The sequence below is a fragment of the Penicillium bovifimosum genome, assembly GCF_028826915.1.
Source record: "Penicillium bovifimosum strain IBT 22155 chromosome Unknown utg000005l_segment0_segment0, whole genome shotgun sequence".
In the NCBI taxonomy this organism is placed as follows: domain Eukaryota; kingdom Fungi; phylum Ascomycota; class Eurotiomycetes; order Eurotiales; family Aspergillaceae; genus Penicillium; species Penicillium bovifimosum.
Genome location: NW_026622714.1, coordinates 5215389 through 5230451, shown reverse-complemented (window position 1 = coordinate 5230451; position 15063 = coordinate 5215389). Strand labels below are relative to the sequence as shown.

At 50.2% G+C, this 15063-nt stretch overlaps 5 protein-coding genes across 5 annotated transcripts; 2 read left to right on the top strand and 3 right to left on the bottom strand.

Moving 5' to 3' along the window:
* Positions 1–256: 256 nt before the first annotated feature.
* N7515_007202 (TFIIH/NER complex ATP-dependent 5'-3' DNA helicase subunit RAD3) lies at positions 257–2826 on the top strand (the record flags this gene model as incomplete). The annotated part of the gene is made up of 4 exons (XM_056667946.1): positions 257–273; positions 343–799; positions 849–965; positions 1024–2826. The coding sequence occupies 4 exons, from the start codon at positions 257–259 to the stop codon at positions 2824–2826; spliced, it is 2394 nt and encodes a 797-aa protein (XP_056521542.1).
* A 259-nt stretch (positions 2827–3085) lies between these two features.
* On the bottom strand, positions 3086–4367 carry N7515_007201 (alcohol dehydrogenase family protein; the record flags this gene model as incomplete). Its single annotated transcript, XM_056667945.1, has 5 exons — positions 3086–3146; positions 3199–3243; positions 3304–3355; positions 3411–4189; positions 4249–4367. The coding sequence occupies 5 exons, from the start codon at positions 4365–4367 to the stop codon at positions 3086–3088; spliced, it is 1056 nt and encodes a 351-aa protein (XP_056521541.1).
* Positions 4368–5271: 904 nt separating this feature from the next.
* Positions 5272–6906, bottom strand: N7515_007200 (uncharacterized protein; the record flags this gene model as incomplete). Its single annotated transcript, XM_056667944.1, has 2 exons — positions 5272–6720; positions 6778–6906. 2 exons carry the CDS (start codon positions 6904–6906, stop codon positions 5272–5274), a joined length of 1578 nt encoding a protein of 525 aa, XP_056521540.1.
* Positions 6907–7751: 845 nt separating this feature from the next.
* N7515_007199 (DNA-directed RNA polymerase I core subunit RPA190) lies at positions 7752–12941 on the bottom strand (the record flags this gene model as incomplete). Its single annotated transcript, XM_056667943.1, has 4 exons — positions 7752–9359; positions 9416–12137; positions 12191–12688; positions 12757–12941. 4 exons carry the CDS (start codon positions 12939–12941, stop codon positions 7752–7754), a joined length of 5013 nt encoding a protein of 1670 aa, XP_056521539.1.
* A 269-nt stretch (positions 12942–13210) lies between these two features.
* Positions 13211–14947, top strand: N7515_007198 (U4/U6-U5 snRNP complex subunit PRP3; the record flags this gene model as incomplete). Its single annotated transcript, XM_056667942.1, has 1 exon — positions 13211–14947. One exon carries the CDS (start codon positions 13211–13213, stop codon positions 14945–14947), a length of 1737 nt encoding a protein of 578 aa, XP_056521538.1.
* Between the last annotated feature and the right edge of the window lie 116 nt (positions 14948–15063).

Genomic DNA, 15063 nt, shown 5'->3' with positions numbered 1-15063 from the left:
GGACACTTGGCCTTATTGATGGTTCGAGATGTGACCGAAGCCTGTACCACACTTCAATTGTGTATGTGAAGCTGTAAGCATCTCCAAATCGAGTCTCCGAAAGATGCGGGACAAAAGATAGCAATCATCACGTGATCTGGTGTCATCGCTGTCCCAGATAGGACAAGCGCGAAGACGGAGCCGCGCGAGATGAGAGCGCAAGCTCACCTCTTTTGATCCGTTGCCCTCTTGCGTTCTGCATCGGAGCCCAGCCAAGATGAAGTTCTTCATTGAGTACGTTCTTTGCGTAAATGTGCTTATATATTAGTGATCAAGTCAAGCTAATCCTGCTTTTCCTGTTAGTGATCTTCCGGTGCTGTTCCCGTATCCTCGCATTTATCCAGAACAATATGCCTACATGTGCGACCTCAAGAAGACCCTCGATGCAGGGGGTCACTGTGTGTTGGAAATGCCTTCGGGTACTGGCAAGACAGTTTCACTATTGTCGTTGATTGTCGCCTATCAACAACACTATCCGGAGCATCGCAAGCTCATATACTGCTCCCGAACCATGTCCGAGATTGAGAAAGCTTTGGCCGAGCTGAAGGCTTTGATGGAGCATCGTTCTAAGGAGTTGGGCTATGTGGAGGAGTTCCGAGCGCTTGGTCTTACGAGTCGAAAGAACCTTTGCCTTCACCCTTCGGTGAAAAAAGAGAAGAGTGGCACAGTGGTTGATGCCAGGTGTAGAAGCCTGACTGCTGGGTTCATCAAAGAGAAGAAGGAGCGTGGTGAAGACGTTGAACTTTGCGTGTACCACGAGGTAAGACCTGTTGCTTGCAATGGAACGTTGCGAGAGCTAACCGGCCTAGAATCTTGACCTACTCGAGCCCCACAACCTTGTACCACCAGGAGTATTTACACTTGACGGCTTGCTAAGATATGGAGAAGAGCATAAGCAATGTCCTTACTTCTCCGCTCGGCGTATGGTAAGTCAACAAGCCAGATCTCTGTATAAAACGTCTTATTCCTGACAACATTTACTAGATGCCATGGTGCAACATCATCATCTACTCCTATCACTACCTTCTTGATCCAAAAATCGCCGAACGGGTATCCAAAGAGCTCTCTAAAGATTGCATCGTGGTTTTCGACGAAGCCCACAACATCGACAATGTCTGTATCGAGTCACTCAGTATAGATCTGAGTGAGGATTCTCTACGAAAGGCAACCCGAGGAGCAACCAATCTGGAACGCAAGATCGAAGAAATGAAGAGCACAGATGAGGAGAAGCTGAAGAATGAATACACAAAATTGGTTGAGGGTCTGCAAGAAGCAGAGAGAGCCCGGGATGAAGATCAATTTATCTCGAACCCGGTCTTGCCAGATGATTTACTAAAGGAAGCTGTTCCTGGTAATATTCGCCGGGCCGAACATTTCATCTCTTTCTTGAAAAGATTCATTGAGTACTTGAAGACTCGGATGAAAGTGACCCATACCATTTCCGAAACACCCCCTTCTTTCCTCACTCACTTGAGGGACCTTACCTATATTGAACGAAAACCTTTAAGATTCTGCGCTGAGCGCCTTACATCGCTTGTGCGGACGCTGGAGCTTGTCAACATCGAAGACTATCAGCCTCTCCAGGAGGTGGCCACCTTTGCAACACTGGTCGCAACCTACGACAAGGGATTTGTTCTGATCCTCGAACCATTTGAGTCCGAAGCGGCCACTGTACCAAATCCCATCTTGCATTTCACGTGCTTGGATGCCGCCATTGCTATCAAGCCGGTATTCGATCGTTTCAGTTCTGTGATCATCACCTCGGGAACTTTATCGCCTCTAGAAATGTATCCAAAAATGCTGGGATTCACCGCCGTTATGCAAGAATCATACAGCATGACACTCGCCCGACGATCTTTCTTGCCCATGATCGTCACTCGCGGTTCGGACCAGGCACAAGTCTCGTCTTCGTTTGGAATTCGTAATGACCCCGGTGTTGTGCGAAATTACGGAAGTCTGGTGACCGAGTTTTCTCGAATAACACCCGATGGCGTTGTGGTCTTCTTCCCTTCTTATCTATACATGGAGTCGATCATCAGCATGTGGCAAGGTATGGGAATTCTAGATCAAATCTGGAATTACAAGTTGATTCTCGTCGAAACCCCTGATGCACAAGAGTCTTCACTCGCATTAGAGACCTACCGAACAGCATGCTGCAACGGACGTGGCGCAATTTTGTTCTGTGTCGCTCGAGGCAAGGTATCTGAGGGTATTGATTTCGATCATCAATATGGTCGGGCAGTGTTGTGTATTGGTGTTCCCTTCCAATATACCGAGTCTCGAATTCTCAAAGCCCGCCTCGAGTTCTTACGTGAGAATTATCGTATCCGCGAAAACGATTTCTTATCTTTCGATGCAATTCGACACGCCGCTCAGTGCCTGGGTCGTGTCTTGCGTGGCAAGGACGATTACGGAGTCATGGTGTTGGCAGATCGCCGCTTCGAGCGAAAGCGCCCTCAGCTACCCAAGTGGATCAACCAGGCAATGCTGGACAGCGAAACTAATCTCAGCACCGATATGGCTGTATCAAATGCTAAGAACTTCCTCCGGACCATGGCTCAACCTTTCAAAGCGAAGGACCAAGAAGGCATCTCAACTTGGGGATTGGCTGATATCGAGCGCCATGAGGCGAAGAGAAAGACCGAAGAAGAGCGGATGATGAGAGAGGAGGCGGCAAATGGGAACGGGCACGCTATGAATGGGATGATACCCTCTGCATCCCGGATCGTCGAAGATGAGTATGATGACGATATCGATGAAGATCTTATGATGCTCGACGCCCGCTAAAATAATCTTGTGCTACGGGGCGTACATAGAGGCACATATACTGGCATGGGCTCTGGGGCGTTTGGAATTAGGCATAGTGCCAATTAGCATGGGCGGTGTTTCTATGATTGGAATAATTTACGTTCTCCATTCAATTCATGATCAACCACGAGTATCTACATTGAACCGAAGGAGTAAAGCACTCTCCGTTGACGAGGCTTAACTCAGGTACTAATTTATTCATCAAGTACATTTGCACACTATGAGGGAAATCATTATCCTATTTCTTACCCGCCTCGAAAATCACCTTGTGGGCACGCATGTTATGGAAATCGTCATATCTGCCAAAAGGTCAATTGAAAGCTCTCAAAGGTCTGGCCGAGAACAACTTACGCCTGAACAGCCTGCGAAAGTGGGCGGATATCTCGAGACATGAAGCTGAGAGATTGTTAGAACCCGAAACAAAGAACAAGCGAATAGCCGGGACAGGCAACTCACTCAAGGATGTCCTGTTTCTTCTCGAAAAACTCCATAGCCGGAGCGAAGATACCTATATCTTCATCAGCAAACAGTCACCCCAATATCATGTGGGAGGTTCAACATACTCCGAACAGGGCATCGACCCATCTGCAGACGCAAATTCTTCCCATAGGCTTCATTCCCAGTCCACGGGATATCCTGGTTGTGCACGCCGACACTCGAAATCCGTCCCCAGGGCCGTAACATATCAAAGCCCATCCTGAGGGCGCTACTATGACCAACGACCTCAATAACGATATCCGCACCACGGCCCTCGGTAAGCTCCTTCACCCGTTCCCGTAGCGCGTCACCATCCTTCTCGAAATTCCACGGCTCGGCTCCTAGACTCTTTGCAAGCTCCAACCGATCCGGCACGCTATCAATTGCGATGAGGTTCTTGGGCTTGTGCTCAAGAGCACTAATAAGTGCGCAGATACCCACCGGCCCACATCCAAAAAGAAGTACCGTGCTGTTCTGGACCTCCTCGGTACTTGTGCCGGAGAAAGCGTTCGAGGCAGCAAAGTATCCGGTAGGGAAGATATCAGCCATCAAAACCAGCTTTTTCTCGTCGACTGTCTCGGGGATCTTGAAGAGCGTTGAGTCGGCTAGTGGGACGCGCACGTATTCGGCCTGTCCGCCGTCAAGTATAGCGGTACCGTATAGCTGGCTCCGTGCGCATCGAGAGGAGAAACCGCGGACACAGTAGAAGCATTCTCCGCAGCTTACGGTGAAGGGGGAGACTACTCGGTCTCCTTTCTGGAAGTTTGTGATAGAAGATCCGGTCTCGACTACTTCGCCGGTGAATTCGTGGCCCATGATGAAGCCTGTGCCGGAGGGTTGGTGGCCGCGAAAGACGTGGAGTTCACTTTTGTAGCATGTTAGTGTTTATATACTGTTTTGAAAGAGCGAGTCGTGATCTCTTACCTGCCACATAATGCTGTGTATCGGACCTTCAAGATCACATCGGTTGGATCTTGGATCTTGGGGATAGGTCTTTCCTCTACAGCCACCTGTAATGGGCCCTTGAACACGACGGCTTGCATTTCGATATGTGAATTTAGCCTCTTTGAGTTTTCGTCTGGATAAAATATGCAATATTGACAGGTTCAGGTCTGGTGGCGGAAGTAATAAGTCGGCTTGTCGATTATGCGGGGAAATGCCTTGATACTCTTCGGCGACATCACCGAACGGTCCAACGGACCTCGGTAGATCTCAGGCTTCAACTGCTCATGTCTGCAACACCACATCCTGGCCATCAAAGTCAACTAGGTAATGATACCCAGGGTTGCCTAAAATTTATATAGAGGATAAAATGAACCTGGCGCTATGGAAGCTGGCTAATCTCAAATTGCCAATGGCAAGACTGGACGACGGACGTCGGAATTTCCGATGTACCTGCTTGGTATAGACTGTGGGAATGCCGACCTAGAAGATTTCTCCTGTAGCTGTAGATATCGGTAAAACACATTCCCTGAAGTTGATGAAAACTGATCGGTGGGGAGTCATGTGTGAACCTGTCGAGCTGATCATCCAGCGTGAGACATTATTCCCGTCATCAGCCTGTAGGTCGGCTTGTATGGACGTTGGTAGTGGGTGCCAGGGTGGTTCACTTGGTTTTATGTAGTTGAGGTGTGAAAAGGTCTGAAGCCAAGCTCTGATTCGATGATCGGAGCCGGGACGCCGACGCCGGCACCCCAGTGATAAACAACTTCAACGGCGCTCATTACTTATGGAGAAATGCTCCAAGAAAGTAGACGTATTCAAGTGATAATGAGGGAATTTAAGTGAGGGCTAATAGCAGTGAACCGGGCTTTGACTATTTATAGGGCGGAAATGCCTACAGCAGCAGAGCTCTCCATACTTACTGTTCATATTATAACCTTGTAATAGAAAAGCACCTTAGCGTAAGCGATGGCCCTAACGGTTGAGAGGGTATTAGAGGTATGACTAGTAAAGTAGTGGAATTGATGAGAGCCGGTCTGCACGGACGACGAGTTGGTCGATCCACTCTACAAAGGAAATCGCGTCCTGTCTTTGGTCATAACGCTTCCAGTAACTGTAAGGAATGGTTCGACGAGGTCGTGGTCTGGGCGGAGGTGATGGGATGGGCGGAGGTGATGGAGTATGGAAATGGTCGGCCACCTCGATGGGGAATTTGTGATATGACCAGGTACCGATTGAAAGGCATTGTACTCTGGAGTGATCACGTAGGTAAGTAAGCACCTCTCGGCAGACCCGCACGCCTTCGTCTCGATAGAATAACGGGATCTCGAGATCACTTGTCCAAGTGATATAGTCGAGAGTCAAATGTTCCAGCGTGGGTAAGGCCGTTTTGAGGAACGCCTTGAAGGATGAAACGGTGGTTATGATACTTTTCAGCGACAAGACCGATAGACGAGAAAACTTGAAATGTTGCGAGATCCAGTCGAAGTGTGCATCTGTCAGGTCGAGACCATGTTTCTCCTGACAGAGCGAAGATACTCTTGTAGTGGGATGCATCGTTAGATCCAGATTTTGTACTCCTGGAGCTGCCTTAGCAAGGAGAGGAAGCAGCCTGTTCTTCTTTATTTCGGGGCAATTCTTCCTTTCCTCCCAGATCGCTGAGTGCTGCAGGAGAAATGCGACCTCTGCTTCATCTTCGCATAAACTTTGCCGGTCACTGTCTTGGGTATGGGCCGACGAAATATAAACCCGAAGGCGCTGTAGTTGTTGAAATATTGGGACCAAGGCTTCTTCCACTGATGGTGTGACTGATAATCCATCATCCACCATCATTCCGCCACAAGTCTCGAGCGCTGCGATACGAGTATGGGTCGTGCCGACAGCTGCCAAAAGGGTGGAGAAAACATGGGACTGGAATAAACTGCCTCGAAGAATACTGCAGCGTTCAGCATAGGGCTTACCATATCCTTCCCAAGGATCGAAAGGATCGACCGGATTGACGCCAAGTTGTCTTTGCAAACTACTTATTCCCCTCATCACATCGTCTGGACGATAGTATCTCAGTCCTATCGTGTGCAAATTTGAAAGCAAAGGCAGACAATTCTCCAGGGTATCTTGGAGGCGACTTTTGTCTGTGCTTGTTTCCCCCGGAGAGGATAAAAGAACCTGGAAGTGGTCGACTACTGCATCCTTGTAGATCACATAGCGATCTTCTATTGGTATGTCTGAACGCGAAGCAAGGTAAAGCTGGTGAAATTGGTTGTTCGTCGAGCACGCTGGACTTCTCACGGCACCTTCGGAGAGTCGATCCGCTCGCATTCGTCGCTTCAATCGGTGAAATTGCTGAAATTTCCGCTGATATTGGAAAGACTCCTCCATTTCAATCGTCCCCTTGGGCTCATCAGGTGTCCAGGTATATTCAGCTTTGAAAAGACTGGGGACAATCCACAATCTCTACCATCAAGGATCAGTTCGTACTCGATAGCAGGCGCACAGGTGGAATGCACTCACTTCAACATGTTGGCTGAAGATCTCGTCATGGGCCACGTACTCTAATTCCCGTAGACCTTCGGAGGTAAGAGTGAGGTAGAATTCATGGAAGACCTCATGGGCGAAATACTGGTAGGTCCCAATACTCATTGCCCTACAAGCCAGTCGCATGGCGCAAACATTCTCTAACGCCAGATTTTGGCATATTTGGATCCATAACTCTGGTGGTAAAGAGTTCATAGGATTCTCCATTCCGAGCGTCTGTTCTTCATTCCGAGCCTCTGGGTTAAAAGAAAGAAGAAAACCAATAGGCCCGAGATTCCCGCATTATGCATAGCAGTATGTATGTAAAGTGAGCTAAATCGGGCTAATGAAATCATCATCAACATCATCATCATCATCAATACCTAGGCCCGAGGAGTCCGAAGGAGTTCGAAAACGTGATGGTTCGTATGGGACACTAAGCTAGATTAGGCCATCACATGACTCTCTGGTGTAATGCATTATGCACCTCAGGTGTACCCTAAGAGGAAACTACACAGTAGCCTGCGTACTCCGTAGTTAAGGCGAGAACTTCTACTAACTAGCCAGTGTAGTGACTAGTGGCGAGGCCCTTAGGACAGGGTCAGGCCCTTAGGACAGGCCCTTAGGTCCCAGACCCTGCCATACATACTGTTGGTTCATGCCAATGCAGGTACTAAGTGTACTCACATGTAGATACTACACGTAGTCACCATCAACCTCGTACATATTAGACTAACCGATATTACCAACTTCCAGACCTGAACTCGAAAATATCTATTTATTGCACTAGTCAAGATGCTAATATGAACAGGGACAGACTTTTAAGATCCTGCACGAAGACAAACTCCAGATCATCGACACATCAAAGATGAAGCGACATAAAAGAAAACAGAGCTTTGCAGAAGAAACACAATATACACATGAACAAAATCCAAATACACATATCAAAACTCCATCCAGTCAGAGGGTGACTATGCTACAGGAGCAAGAATGTCGAAGGAACCAGTGCCGACGGTGCCGGCACGGCCAACAACAATCCTACTACTAGGACTCTTGAGGTTATCAACACCCCTCTCGAGCACAACGTCCTTCAGGGCGCCGACAGTAGTCTCGAAACTGGCGCGCGCGAAAGCAGACGAGGCATCCTTGACCAAGCCGTTACGGCTGAAGGCCTTGAAGCTACCAGACTGCGTCATCACATCACCGATCAAGTTCAGGTGACGGTTGTCGACGGAGATACTGTGACCCTTGAAAACGGCGTCCATTTCGCGGACGATGGTGGCCCGAGCAGCCTCCACACCGTACAACTTGAGCATGTCGTGGATGGAGTTAGTGTAGATCGAGTGGGGCTTGATGATATCCTGGTAGTCGCGCATGGCAAGCAGGTTGACACCCTCGGTGACAATGTTGGCGGGATCGCCCTTGGCCTCGTCGGCCTCGACGTAGACACAGTTGCCCATGCCGGGGATGCACTGGATTACGGCGAGGTGGAGAACCTTTTCAACCAGCGGAAGGAGCAGGAGCTTGGGGGTTTCGACGTCGTACTGCAGTTGGATGGAGCAAGTGTTGCCCTTCTTCGGGTCGAATTTGAACTTGGTAATTTCCTCGAACTTGCCCATGACATCGTCCTCGCGCGCCTTGGTGTCCTGGGCAGTCTCGTCATCAGAGTCATCCTCTGAATCAGATCCGTCCTGCATTTCCACGTCGCGGGTGCCCTTGGCAGGCTTACTGCTCTCATCCTCGTCCTCATCCTCCTCGGGGGAATCTTGGCGTCGGATGATTTCCCGCTCGCCATCGTCGGGTCCCTCGTAGGAAACCTGGTTGCCCCGGTTTTGAGCGCCTGCTGCCCGCTTGGCATCATCCTCGTCGTCTTCGTTGTCATCATCGGCGGGCTGGGCCTCGGTGTCAGCGCCTCTCGGGGCCTCCGCGATTCTGCCGACGGAGACACCGATTTCAGGCTGAGATGTAGTGCCCTTGACACCCTTCTTCTCTTCGTTGCGCTTCTTGAGTTCCGCCTTGGTGAGTCTTACCAAACGAGGGATGAGCTTGGATTGCAGAGCAATTAGGACATCCTTGGTCTCAATCGCGTATTCCTTGGTGTACTCTTCAGATGGGAAGAAATCGATCTCGATGTCGTAAATCTTAGCCTTGGCATGACCAATACCCTGGCCAATGCGCTCCTTAACCCGCACCGTATCGACCAGTTCAGCGATGCTGAGTTTGCTGATGGCCTTGGCGAACTTTTCAGAGTCCTCCTTGGAAATTTCTTCATTCAGAAGAAGGGTCATCGTAGGCGTCATAATATTTGCACTTGCAGTCATGACAATTTCACGTAGACGGGGAATACCCAGTGTGACGTTCTTTGCGGAGTGACCAGCCAAATGGAAGGTGTTGAGTGTCATCTGTGTGGAGGGTTCACCAACGGACTGACCGGCCATAATTCCGACAGCCTCGCCAGGATCAATGATAGACTTCATGTACTTCATGTTCATTAAAGCCTCGAATGTCTTCTTGCTGAGCTTGCCCTCAATGTTCTTCTTCTTGTCTTTGATGAGCTTGCTCTTGTTGACGTCCGCGTACTAATTTCAAGATTGTTAGAATGAATTTGACAATGGGAAATATGTCGAGTCCTTACCTTCTTGAGCTCCTGAGCGAACGCTTCAGAAGTACTACCCAGGTTGCCTCCGGGAGGGAATTGAGACAATGCAGGGTCCATAGCGTCAACCTTTCCAGTCTTGCGAACTGCCTTGATGGCATCCTTGTGCCACGTAGTGACGTGTTCCTTGGCCAATTTGTGATAGTCGTCGGCTTGAACTTGCTTGGAAATGGAGATGTGGTTCTGAGCAAGGAAATCGAAGTCGTTGAGGTGCACCTGCTTGGTGATGTCGAGACCGTCCTCTCCGTACAAGAATTGGACAATGGAGCCATCAGATGCCTCACGGACAGAGGAGTCGTACTCGGCCTTCAGGCCTTCCATGCCCTTGATCAGACAACGCTGCAGGTAACCGGATCTAGAGGTCTTGACGGCAGTATCAATCAGACCTTCACGACCAGCCATGGCGTGGAAGTAGTATTCCTGGGGTTTGATACCGGTCAAGAAACGACCAGACACGTAACCACCGGCCATGGGGTGTGTTTCGAAGGCCTTGAACGACGGAAGAGTCTTTCCACTGATCATGAGTGGTACACGTCGACCCTCAAGAACCTGCTGGCCGAGATTACAAGAAATCAGGTTGGCGTTAACACCAGATCCCTTAGCTCCAGAGATTGTCATAGACTGCATCTGGTTCCAAGGGAAAGGCTTAGCAAGACCATGTGGGAGACAGGCACCAGTGATTTCAGAAGAGAGCTTCGCAGACCGGGCGTTGGAAACGCTATCCAATCCACTTTGCTTGTCGTCATCGCGAAGAACCTCCTCCAATCGTCGGTTCAACTCAGGAGTCTGGTCACCAGAAGCCTTGTCCAAGGTGACATACTTCAGAGCGACCTCGAGACCCATTTGAGGGGCAGTAGCCAATTTCTCCTTGCGGATACGGTCACCCTCCTTGGTCAATCGAAGATCATCGATACCACAGCTGAAACCCCGCAGGTTGAGAACGCGGTTGAGGAGTCTTCCAAGGATACCAATAAGCTTTCCAGCAATGCTATATCCATACACTTCATGAACGGCATCGATGAGACCTCCAGCAGTGGGGCCGAGTTGTTTTTTATCGAGAATACCACACAGATACTCGCCATCCTGGAAAAGGACATCTCCCTCCTCGTTGCCTTCGCCCCATCGGTTACCAGGAGTCGAAGACTTGCTCTGCAAAGTCAAACCACCTCGGTCTTGGGGTTGAATGTTTTTGAGGATTGTCGTAATGAGCTGTTTTCCGGTCCATAAACATTTGGGCTTTCGCACGGCAGGCTCCACCAACTGGATCCGGTCCGTGACAATGTGCGAGTGCTCCGGTCTCAAACAACTGTACAACAGCTGGTTGTAATCTTCCTCGTCATAGAAGGTGTCACGACACGTAACCCATGTTCCCATTGAGATGTGATCTTGAATCAGACCTCTCAGAGGTTTACCTGATGTGGCAACAAGGTACTGGTGGTCAGCATCGGCCAGCATTCTGGCTTCTGCTTGAGCAAGCTCATTCTGGGGGAAATGCATGTTCATTTCATCACCATCGAAATCGGCATTGTAGGTGTTGCAGTTGGCGTAGTGCATGCGAATGACGCGCTCATTGGGAAGGACACGAGCCTTGTGACCCATGATGGAGGGCTTGTGCAGAGTGGGCTGACGGTTCATCAAAACGTAATCACCAGTAGTGAGATGACGATAGACTTTCTTGTTGCGCGAACCTTTCTGGCGCCAATTTGACGGTGCGAGGAGCTGGTTGGCAAGCGCTGTCCGCTCTTCCAGGTTCTTGAACTTCAGGTTGATGACTTGTCCGTTTTCGTTCTCAATGGAAGAAGCACCGGGGTATTTGTCGGGGCCATTAATGACGGCCTCCTTCAATTCCCAGAAGTTGTGATTTGTGACGGGTTCGGGGAAAGTCAACTTCTTTGCGAAGACGAGAGGTACACCGATCTCGTTGGGTTCGATGTTGGGATCAGGCGAAATGACACTACGAGCAGCAAAGTTGACACGCTTGCCCATCATGTTCTTTCGGAACAAACCTTCCTTCTTCTCGAGAATCTGTTTGATACCGTTAGGCTGTGACAGGGCAGCTGAGCCAGTGACCGAGGTGCGATCGCGGTCAATCAAGCCGTTGACCACATCCTGAAGCTGGACGATAGCCTGGAGGAGGTCACTGTAATTCCGTGCCCGAGACATGGTTTTCTCTTCCTCGTTTTGGATCTCTTTGCTGATCTGGTTGATGGTATCACACCCCTTTAGGATGGCATTGAACGAAGTGTTCTGCTGGGCCTCCATGACCGTTCCGGCACCCTGCTGAACGGCAGGGCGGTACTTATTTGGCGGAACCATGAGGCTCTTGATGAAGAACATATCCGCCGAGACAACCTTCACTCCCTTGGGCACAGGCCGAGAGTTGTAGACAAGCTGCATGATGTCATCTTCTTTCTGGAAAAGAAGATGAAGAGCGGCATAGACCTCAGATGAAGACATGAATTCTTGACCGGTCGATCCCTGTACCTCCTGCACGACAGCCACGCCGCGTCGAATCTCTTCCTCAGCGCCGTGGATCTCGGATACACCATTCTGCTTGGACTTCGAGTGTCTTTCCTGTTCAAGTAGTACCATGGTATTCGGTGCCTGGAATCCTCCCTGCAGCATTGCAAGCTTCGGCTTCTCAGTTAACTGCTTCCGGAAGATTTTGTTGTAGCGATCTTTCTTGTAAGACGGGGAAATCCTGCCGCGGTGTTAACTAGGAAAGCCAAGATCAATATAGTTTGCATAACGTACCCGCTACAGTTAACACATTTCTTGAATGCGTTGATGTCCTTGAAGAAGGCCTTGATCAACTCTCTCCTGGCTTCTGCGGCAATAGGGTTTTGCCCGCCAGCCATCAATCCGTCCAATTTGCCCTCCTTCTTGGCTTCACGGATGCGCCGAGAGACATATTCGGACCTCTTTTTCATATAGTCGTCATCATCGGCTTCATCGTCATCGTCCGATTCGTCTTCCTTGCCCTTAGTAGCCTTGGACTTGGCACCTTTCACCGCTCCCATAGCATCGACAACAGCGACATCGTCGACCAAGCCGTATTGCAAGAGGCGCAATTTGCAGGTGTACATGTTGACCTGGCTGCGGCCCATCTGCAAGCGGAGACAGTACACACATTGTGCTCGGAGAAGTCGGAAAATGTGATCGAAGAAGGTAACATTATAGAACGGTACTGGAAGCTCAATGTGTCCGGGGTGTCCGGTACATGTAAAAGAATTTTGGCGACAGGTAGTGCATCTGTAGAAGTAGAAGAAAATCTCCCACGTTAGAGGTTGAAAACAATACTCGACGAACTCGAAACTCACACATGATCGCCCCAAGCGCCCATAGCAGGGTCTTGAAGACCACCAGGAACAGGGTTGTTAAATGAATCCAAAGTCGGAGTATTGTGAATTCTTTTCACCGAGAGAGCTTTGATCTCTTCCTCGGAGTAGACATTGAAGTCGACCCCATTAATGGTCGAGGCGACCGGGCGCGCAAAAGTTGCCATTGTAGCCTGCAGCTCTTTGAGCAACAGAAAACGCTGGCGCACGAAATCAAAGTGCCTGGATCAAGTCTCCAAGTGCTTTTTTAGTTCTGGAGCGAACTTTTTTTTCCCGGAGGAGCAACCTTCTTTCTGCCCTGCTTTACCGCCTTTTGGGTTTCTGCGTGGACTGCTTGTCATACACCTCTCAGCTCTCTTGTCCATCGTCACTTGCTGAACTCTTTGTGGGTTTTCAAATCGCCGGGCTACCGAGCCATTGAGATTTTATTCCCATCATGGCCGACGCATCGGGAAATTCGTTGAAGCGTCCTCACGCCGAGGATCAAATCGACAACTCCCAGAAAAGGACCCGCTCCAACCATGGGTCCCCGGTACCAGCTCAAGGAGGTGCTGCCCCGGGAAAACCAGATATCGCGAAAATGGTCGCCGAGGCAAGAGCAAAGGCAGATGCTGTCCGCGCTCGCCTTCAAGCACGCAGCGGCGCGACGGCGAGTCCGACGCCCCCTCCACCATCAGCACCGGCTTCGGCAAGTCCTACTCCGCCAGCGCCCAGTCCCGGAATGTCGAGATTAGAACAGATGAAAGCTAGGGTCGCTGCAGCTACCCAAAGAGCCAATGCACCCTCTTTGTCACGACCTAGTGCGCCTGCGCCATCCCACCAACCTCCGGTTCGCGACGATGAGGGTATGAACAAGGCCCGCGGTGGCCTAGATGTTGGTCTTCACCCTGCACTTCTCTCCGATACTATACCTGAACCTCGTGGTGGACGTCAAGCCAAGCCAAAACGCGCCGGTGGGCCCCAGCTCGATCTGTCTGGGCCGTCTGTGGAAGAAATCAAGAACAACCCATACTTCGATCCAGCTCTCAATCCCAAGGCAACGATCGCAAAGCCCCGACAAACTCGACAGCTTATCTTCAACCAGAAAGGCAAATATATCCAGCAGGCTGCCGCTCTGCGCAGACAGGCACAGTTGGAGGCTATGAAGAAGAGGATTGCAGAGAAAGCGCGACAGGCCGGTCTCGAGGACGACATTGACGTGGAGAAAGCGTTCCTTGTTCCTGCTCCACCAGCTATTGAGTGGTGGGACGAAGGTCTGGTCAATGGTGGCGACTACAATGCAATTGATGACCCGCAAAACATCAAAATCGATACCCCCGACACTATCATCACCCGCTATATTCAGCACCCTATTCAGCTTGAACCTCCACAAGATAAACATGCGCCCCCGCAAAAGCCAATGTATCTTACTCCCAAGGAACAAGCTAAGATCCGACGACAGCGACGCATGGCGGACCTCAAGGAACAGCAAGCCAAGATCAGACTGGGTCTTATTGAAGCACCGGCTCCTAAGGTCAAGAAATCAAACCTCATGCGTGTTTTGGGAGAACAAGCGGTCAAGGATCCCACGGCGGTTGAAGCCCGGGTTACCAGGGAGATCGCAGAGCGAAGGGAGGCCCACGAGATGGCGAACGAAGAGCGCAAACTGACCAAAGAGCAACGTCACGAGAAATTAGCAGCGCAGCAGGAGAAGGACGCTGCTATGGGCATCTTCCAATCCGTGTACCGGATTGACAGTCTGGCGAGCGGGCGAAACCGTTTCAAGATCGGCAAGAACGCGGAGCAGAATAAATTGACCGGCATTTGCATCATGCATCCCAGGTTCAATTTGGTGGTTGTTGAAGGCGGCAAGCACTCTATCAATAATTATCGAAAGTTGATGATGAACCGCATCGACTGGACCGAAAACCCCGGTTCTGATCGTGTAGCCCCAGACAGCCCCGAAGCCCAGGTGTCTTGGTTGTCTACTGAGGATGAGAAGGGAGAGCCTCGGGATCTCAGTTCGAACACTTGCAATCTCCTCTGGGAAGGCCAGGTCAAGGCCCGGGCTTTCAAGAGATGGTTTGGTGCTCGTATTTGCGAAACGGACTCGGCAGCCAAAGACGCATTGTCCCGGGCGAAGATGGAGAACTTCTGGACTTTGGCAAAGAGTGCTCAGGCAGCTGGGCGTTAAGGGGGAGACTTTCCTACGGCTGATCATCAGGCCTAGGGCAATTGTACCTGTACGGATAGCGGTTTACTTCTTCATGGCTAAAATCATACACACATATTCAAACATTTAGTGAATTC